Source organism: Trichechus manatus, unplaced genomic scaffold (assembly GCF_000243295.1).
Source record: "Trichechus manatus latirostris isolate Lorelei unplaced genomic scaffold, TriManLat1.0 scaffold00222, whole genome shotgun sequence".
NCBI lineage: Eukaryota > Metazoa > Chordata > Mammalia > Sirenia > Trichechidae > Trichechus > Trichechus manatus.
This window is the reverse complement of record NW_004444158.1, coordinates 1,681,744-1,690,572: the sequence shown is the minus strand read 5'-3', so window position 1 is coordinate 1,690,572 and position 8,829 is coordinate 1,681,744. Positions and strand designations below refer to the sequence as shown.

General features: G+C 39.2%; 1 protein-coding gene across 4 annotated transcripts in view; it reads right to left on the bottom strand.

Moving 5' to 3' along the window:
• DLGAP1 (DLG associated protein 1) overlaps window positions 1-5,417 on the bottom strand; it is a 427,582-nt gene extending 422,165 nt beyond the window's left edge. For 2 of the 4 annotated variants that reach the window (XM_004388924.2, XM_004388920.2), the window contains exon 1: window positions 5,189-5,417. In XM_004388924.2, coding sequence (XP_004388981.2) covers window positions 5,189-5,362 — 174 coding nt within the window. In that variant the 5' untranslated portion in view covers window positions 5,363-5,417. Of the gene's footprint in view, window positions 1-4,732; window positions 5,016-5,188 lie in introns of those variants that run through there. The other 2 variants (XM_004388922.2, XM_012559235.2) reach the window with 1 other exon arrangement.
• Window positions 5,418-8,829: the final 3,412 nt, after the last annotated feature.

The window sequence follows — 8,829 nt, the reverse complement described above, 5'->3', positions numbered from 1 at the left end:
TGGTACATGAGCACATGAAGAAGAGGAGAAACATGTTAACATTTGAGGATTTGTAAACTTAAAACATAGTCATACTATATTTTTCATTTACTTTTCAAATCTGAAATTAAGCTTTTTTTCTGAGACTGGAAACAAACTCAGAGTCATATTGTCATGCCCATTTTACAGACCTAAAACGGAAGCATTAAGTAAGGAGAGTGCGAGTCATGGAGGAAGTCAGTGGCAATATTAAAGCAAATAGATCATCTGAAGATGATTCTATGTTTCCATCTATTAGACTCTACTGCCCCCTTCAGTAAATAAAATGATAAATTGAGCCTGATAGTCCCTGGACTTGGGTTACTTAAAAGTGTGGCTGTTAAATTGATTCTGCGTATCAGAATCACCCGATATCTATGGAATCAGAATCTCTTGGGTTGATGGCAGAAATCCTCATTTTATAGAAACTGTCAAGATGAGTCCTGTGCACATAAACTTAAGGACCCATTGTCTTAAATATTCTATGAAGAACAGGTGACCATATATACTGTGAGTCGGAATCGACTGGATGGCAATGGGTTTGTTTTTTTTGGATAGATGCAGATGCATGTGATATTATTATGCTCATTTTTACCCCATACTGATGGCATTTTATAATACATCACATAGCATTTCTAATTTAGAGCTAGATCTTCCCATTTACTTTTCAATTTCAGATGTAGTGACCTAGAAGGAATCTGCCTACAGCCCTAGGCATCTCCTGTGCACTCTTCCTCTGAGATCTCTAGAGTTGCCCCAACTTAATATATTTGCTCTGATTGTCCCAATACATACTCTTATACATGCCACACCATGTATATTGATTTAGGCTTTGGATAGTCACAGCTATGTTAACAATTTTTATCCTAGGAAAGTCAGGTGAGGAGAACTGGTTGCCAAAAGAGTGAAGTTGCTTTCTTCGGAATCCAGTCCTGAGGCTCTGAACATCGGTGCCTAGAGACCAGGTATCCAAATGTGGACAGTAGGGTTCCATTTGTTCTCCTTTGGTGCATGGTTTACTCATAATGAAACCTCCGGGATGCAGGAGGGACTGACGGGGGTAACAGTAGAAACATAACCAGGGGTAACGGTAGAAACACACCCATTTCCTCCTTTTAGAAGCTAAAAATACTATCCTGCTGTTTGTAACCATAGAATTACAAATTGCAGGTAATTATTTAGTTAACAATTGTCTTCATCTCTGAGCCTTGTAAGCCACAAACATGCTTTAAATCTAACTTTCAGATTGGTTCTTTTCTCCCTTTGCCTTCTTGTGACTTGGCCCCACTGCCTTAAAAGGATGTGGCAAGAATGGATAAGCTAGTTAGAGTCTTCAGAATATCCTTGAGTGTTCTCACAGCTGTGTAAGACCTCATGGGGAAAGAACAGGACGGGTAGGTGGGCGGTGAGAGTTCTAGTCCTTGCTGTTGACAACATGACTGATCTTGTATAAGTCAAGGTGTCTCCTTAGGATTTGTTTTCCTCATTTTTAAAAAGAGTGGGCTGGACTAAATTGTACCAAAGCTTTCTTTGATGAAGTGATCCTAAGGTGAGAAATATGTAGGTAGAAAGAAGCTATGTTTATTTCGCAGTGTTCACGAATGGGAAGCTATGGAGATGAACTTTCAATGCTGAGGATCTGTAATTCTAAAGCTGCCATTTTTGGGGAGAAAAAAACTCAAAATGCCTAGTTCGTTAATCACATGTCTTAAGGTTTTAGAGTCCTGGGGAGTAAAACTAGGGAGACATTAGCAATCCTGCAGGGACATATTCAACAGGGGTTAAAAAAAATACGGGGTACAGAAGTTATTTCCTTTCACTGTTTTTTGGATATCTCTTTGTATCAAGGGGACTAAGACCTGCTTTATCCTCACACGAGGGACGCAAGACATCCTTAACTAGTCTACACTGGTGGTCTGAGATGATATAATCACTTTAAAAGCAAGGTGATTAGTTTTCTAAGTGTGATCTATAAAAAACCTGTTTCCCCACATCAGTCATTCGTCTTAGATGGACTTCGTGAAGTAGTACATTTAAAATGGATCTTATTCCATTAATCAGAGATCTAATAGAGCGTATGTACAAACGCACATCTTAGAGGTATGGGTGCAGGAATGTCCATGCAGCTGTAGTGCATATATATGGCCCTGTACACACGCATACAGCAAATCTAGACTGCACATAATTGGCTTCATGGACACGCTTGCCATATCATAAGCCTGAAACTTTGTGGGAAGTTATCCTAAGTCTGAGTAAACAATGAGTACAAATTCCAGTTGGGAGAGAACAGTGACCTAATGTACATGAAAGAAAAAAACCGACCTATCTAGAAAACTCATTTTGCAAATGTAATTAGAAGTCTCTTTATCTTAGAGATGGAAATGAGACAGGCAAATTGCTAAACTTCAGCCAGTAAAAAATAACAACAACAATTTTTAAAGACAGTCAATATATTCTTACATTTAAAAGACCAGAGACTCAGAAAGTTCTTTCCTTGGTCATGTGAGCGTTCTCCAAAAAATAAAAGCATTAACAAATAGTACAAATAAGGAATCAGTCACAAGTAACAGAAGGAGTGGATGATACGCCTTTTTTTACACGACATTCCCTCCTTTACCTCTGTCAATTGTGTAAGTGTAATTGATTAATTATTTTTTTAATCATTACTTTTTGGCTACAAACAGAGAGGACTGGGTTGGGGGAGAATAAATCATTCATTGAAGAAAATCAAACCACTTCTGTATTGCAATATTGTGGTTTCAGTTTAAGAATTTAGGAAAATACTTAACCATACATTTCCCAAAACAAGGTAAAAAAAAAAAAAAAAAAACTCCCTGTGCCAGAATGTGTTTCAAATGGCAGTTACTAGGGCCAGAGGGTGCTGGCAGAAGAGGAGGTAAGATGGTCTTGGGAAGCAGATAAAGGAGCCTTGGATGTGAACTTATACGTGCACACAATTTTTATCCAAGGGGAAAAGTTATAGATACAAAATTTCAGATAAGTAAAAAAATCTATGGCCATGGATCCTAGCAATACATGCTCTTCCAAATGGGAAAAACGACGCTAAGCCTAAGCAAAAGATTTCTGCCATTGAACTTCAGTTCACAATAATCCATTAAGACGTTGTTGCCTTTCAACCTAAAACAGAAATGGTGAAAACCATAACCTAATCACCAAATCAAAGTAAGCTTGGCAATATTACATATATTTTTTAGCAGGCCCTCTAAGACGTCAAACAGAAGACCACTGTGTCCTACCATTCACAAGTCACTGTGTGAAGTTGTGGAAAGCCATGATCTCAAATGGACCAGAGATTATGGACGCATCTCTCTCTTACAGAACGGTGAATGATTACCTTGGGTTACTGTTTTTAGTTTATAATCAAGCAAACTGTCCTTTAAGGAGAATGGAAAAGTGAAAATAAGTCCACTGGCCACTGCATGATCCAAGGCCAGTCTTTCTCTTTGACTCTTTGCTAATCAGTGTTTTACCTTCAATTAGTAGATGAGAACTCGGTGGGATCAGGAAGTGTGTGTGACATGCAGAAACCTCCGACTCTGGCTAACCAAGCACTTTTGGTATTGCTAAAAATATCTTTAGAATAATAAAAGTGCAGACCAAGAAGAATAACGTTTCTTTAACAACTTCCAAGAAGGCTTTTCTATTGACTTTTGATCTTCCCTTTACTGTGACTTTTTCTGGACCCTTGTTTTCTCAGTGTTTTGACAATTGTCCGTTTTTCCTCCCATTAACTGGATATGGGCAATACTGAAAATTATAGAGAATCAGAGAGAAAGAATGACCAGGATCCTGCCACTGATCACTCTCTCCACGTTCAAAGTGAAAGTCGGGCAGGAGTAAAACTTATCTTTCTATCAGTGAAGAAGGGCATCTCTACCAAGATCAGGGACATTTAAGGAAAAGATGATGCAAAGCCACGTAGGAAATATATTCAAGCCTCCTGACATTCACTTGCTAGGCTATTAAGGCAATTTAAATTAAGAATAAAGAAATTCATCAATTAATGTGGTTGATGAGGTTTTTTAAAAAAGGCAGCAAGGAAACAGCGCAGCTAAGTCATTAATAAAATTGTTCAACATTGTCATAAATTTCACATAAAGTAGTTTTAACTGAATTAGTATAATTTAAATTGTTCTAAAACAAGAGGAAGGAAAAACTCAGCCAGGGAAAGAAAAACCCAACTGGCCAGAAGATTGAAATGATCTGTAACAGAATTTTGAAAAATAGTTGTACCTACAGTGAAAAAGAAATTCTGGGTTCAAGATTGCTGTGAATGATTCTTCAGTGATCTTTCATAGTCTTATTTAACCAACCAACAAAAGAAAACAACAACTTAGAAATTTTAATTTTGCAAAAGAACAGTAAGCATAAAAGAGTCTTGTACCAGAAAACGTCCAAGCACATTTCAATGACTAGCACACATAATGTCCTCTAGCAGCACCTCACGAGATCACCTGTATCAATTAAAGATTTTATACAGCCCCTGTTGAGACAGATTTGTAGGTATCTGATGTTTCGACCTGTTTTCTTACTATCTGCATACATTAGTTTCTTAGCTACTTCAGTCTTACTAGCCATTATTTAGGACAAGAAATAAAATAACAAAAATTATCCCCCCCATCTGAAAAAAAACACCCCAAACCAACAACACACCATCACCAAATACAAAGTAAAAAAAGAATTGTACCCAAACCTGGTCAGTCCTTCCATTTCTTGAAACTTGCACACAAACTGAAGAAACCCACTCAGCCTTAAAAAGGTCGATCATTTTGATCTCCTAAAATTTCATATCTGAGAGAGCTTTCTTTCTCTGTCTCGGTTTTGCTCTCTCTCTCTCTCCCTCTCTGCTTCTCTCTCTCTACTTCTACCGGAGAGCGTTTTGTTTCCCTTTTTCCTGTTTCTGCTGCTGGGTGAATGCAAAATCCACGGTTGGAAGGGATCTTTTTTAGGCTAACAGTTGGAAATCTAAAATCTTGCTCCTCTGAATGGCTTTATAAGACAGGCATTGAACACAATAAGGTTTACATAAAGAGGCATAATACAGAACCAAGAATCTAGGTTTTTCAAAGCAAAATCAAAACAACAACAAAACCACTTTTACTGTCTTGAACCCCTTCTTATTTTTATGTACTTAACTATTAGCACTTACCCTGAGATGTGCCATAAATGCTTTATTCCAAATGTATAAAAGCCAACCACATCTCAACTGAGAATTAAACAGTTTTAGTGTCTTCAAATCCATGTCCCTGCTCCAAACCCTGATACAGACAGTCACTGGCAGCGGTACAATAGTTCTAAACAACAGACATCTGATTCTTGACATTTAAAAGTAACAATATTGGAAAAAAGGAGCCCTTAATTTTTTATTAACTACAAATAGCTTGGGAGTGAGCACATGTCACTGATTGTATTGACTGGAACTTGCTGTGGTTTTAAGTTACAGTATTAGATTCCTAAATCAATATCTGGCAGAAGCCAAATACCTATAATATCTCTCATTTTCTGTATAATCACACCAAAGACCTCAATTCAATTAATTTGAAGTGATAATTCTACAAAGAGAGATAATCCAGAAATTCTAATTTGCTAGTATTTAGATCCTATTATTGGCTAGTATTCATTTAAACTTTGTTCAGTCTTGAACCAAATCAGGGTCATAATTAGTCATTCCATTGCTCGTCTAAGGAGAGTCACATTTCATACCCAAGACTCTTAACTGCATGTGCACATACAATTCACTATAGAATGAAACAATTAATTAAAAAAGTACATGTATCTCTATTTCTGTAGTATATTATAGTGGAGTCAGACAGGTCCAGGGTCAGGTCTTAGCTCTCCCATGTACTATCTATGTGATCCTGGGCAAATGATTTCATCCCTTGTGCCTCAGTTTCTTCATCTTTAAAATAGGAGTAAATAGTACTACTGTAAAAATGGCATGGCGGAGGCGTCTGACCTCCTCTAACTTCACAGGAGGGGAGAAGAATCAAGATCAACCACCCAAGGCTGATTCCTCTGAGGCAGAGGTCAGACAGACCTCCTCTCTCCAACCTTTTTACCAATTCTGATACCACCCTTTCCTCCCACAGCAATCTTTTCTTCTTTGCTGGGTTCAATAATGTGTTGCAACGGCCACACGGAACTCACAGACCATACTCAAGATTATGAGGTTTATTAGGGAAGTAACAGGTTACAGTTAAGGATCAGAAAATACCCAGGATACAGTTCTTGTGTTAGGACAGCCTCTTCTCTGCTGTGCTGGAAGGCTGACCTCTCTCTGGCTCTTGGCTCCTCAGCCTGGCCTCTGCCCTGCTCAGGTAAGTGTTACAAAGCTCTTTAGCTTGGCCAATAAGTGCCCAGGGCACCCCACACCGCCAGGAAGCCTCGGCCTGAAGGCACTCAGCTCTCTCACTCTGTGGGCCAGGAAGCCCATCACACTGTTTCCTGCCAGTCTCCTGGTTCTTCTGTCTCTGCTGCTGTTGCTTCTCGTTCTTGCTAGGGCTGGGCCACCATCTCTTGCTGTCTTCTGTGTTACAGCTCCTCTTTTAAGCCTAGCAGGATGGTAAAACTTACTAATCCCCTCGTTAGGGTTCCATATACCTTATTTGCATGGTCTCACCCCCACAAGGGTGCCATGTGCCTTATTTACACTATTAGTAAGCTATCCAATCCCATAGGTGGGCGATAAGAACCTCATTAGCATAATCCCACCAAGTCATTTAGCAGGAGTTATAAGACCATGGCAAAAAAGGCCATATAAAAGTGATCCATTGTACCACAACTACTTACCTTAGAAAGTTGTTTTGGGTACTCATTGAGATATAGCTTCTGGCGCATAATAGGTATTTGATGTACACTGCTTTCCCTATCTGCTCTGTGTTTTGAGGGGTCAGGATTGGGAAAGGCAGATGGAAAAAATACAGGCTTTGATTGGCAGCGAATCTGTTTTGATCCCCATGTTGCCACATACTAGCTATGTGTCTTTGGGCCAGTGACTTAACCTAATTTACTAAATTTCACTTTCTTCAACTATAAAATACCTCATAGAATTTTAAAGAGCAAATTAGATAACATTTGAAAATCACCTACTTTTAGTAGGCATTTATTAAGTGAGTTCCAGGCCTTACAACTCTTGAATATTACTCTAATTAGTACTCTCCAGAAACTTATGAATTTAAAAATTTGGACTGAGATCTTAGGCCTTCTAGAAGAGGCAGTTCATTTTACTGCAGAGGAAGGAGGCCCAGAGAGCTGACATGATAGTTTGCAGCTGTATCACTAGTTAGTGGCAAAGCAGCAATTAGAGCAGATCCGCTTATTGAGGTTCAGTGCTTTATCCTCTAAAACTCATGATATGGAAGTTAAACATATTGCCAGTCCAGTTTCAATATTCGTCAGTAATCAAGGCATATACGATAAAACAAACAAGACTCTCTCTGCTTTCCCAAATTTGTTCCCAATAATGAGTCTATAAATGCAATTTTGCACAGGGGCTGGCAGAGGCTGGCTCCCTCTCTCTTCCTGAGAAGAGCTTCCATGGGATGGCGGGGTCTCTTGCGCTTTCCTATAAAGCAAGGGGAGAGCTGAAGAGCAGACCCTGCTGTTCTCAGGAGGAGGAGGCCCATTCTCCTTCCTCCGTTGTGAATGCACCGCTCTCCCAGCTCTCTCTTCGTAGAAGCTCCTCAACTCTAGCACCCTGGCTGGAAAGAGCACACTGTTCTACCTTCAGTTTCTATGCTAATATACAAGGCCACAACACTCAAATATAGAAAATAATATACTTTTTTATTTTTCTCAGTTTCAAAGCCTTGCACAGAATAAGAGCTCAATCAATGTTATCTGTTAAATAAAGTGAGGACTCCGAGCTCTTGTGGTGTAGTGGTTAAGAGCTATGGTTCAAATCTACTAGGTGCTCCTTGGAAACCATACGGGGCAGTTCTACTCTGTCCTATAGGGTCGCTATGAGTCGGATTGACTCAATGGCGATGGGTGTTGAGTGTGTGTAGACTCCGAGCTTAGTTCATATTTAAAGGTTTCAACCAGCTTGGTTCAGGGTTGATTATTGCCTAAGTGAGTATTAAAAAAAAAAAAAAATTCATTGCTGTTAAATCGATTCCGACTCCTAGTGACCCTATAAGACAGAGTAGAGCTGCCCCATAAAGTTTCCAAGGAGTGCCTGGTGGATTCAAACTGCCAGTCCTTTGGTTAGCAGTCATAGCTCTTAACCACTATGCCACCAGGGTTTCCTGAGCTAGTACAGAAAATACTAAATTTCTTTCAATCTCTCAGTGATTTCAGGATTTAAAAAAAAGGTGCTTTGGGTAACAAAGTCAAATTAGCTACGACTCTGGGTTGGAGGGGAGGAAACCGGATTGAGGAAGGCCCCTGTGTGTCTCATTGTAATCAAGTTTCCATCTCCCCAGCTGCGAGATGTATAAGTGGGTGTTGGTTTTACTTATTTGCCTGTATCCCCTTCTGTGAGCCTCAAATGTTTCATTAAAAAAACTGGCTTAAAAAAAGGCAAATACTTTAAAAACAAAATTTCCCAATCTGTATAATATGAGATCTAATACTACTGTGATATTAAATTCAACTTTAAATCTTCAAAGATTTCATTCTCATTATACTGAAGAACTTTAATAATAATATGTTTATTTTAAAGATATCTTCTCCTTGTTCGCCATTTCTTCATGCCTTTCACTGCAGGTTGTGTGGGGTGCAGGGGAAAGAGCCTGACCCCAGGTTGTGTGGGGTGCGTGGGAAAGAGCCTGACCCCAGGTTGTGTGGGTG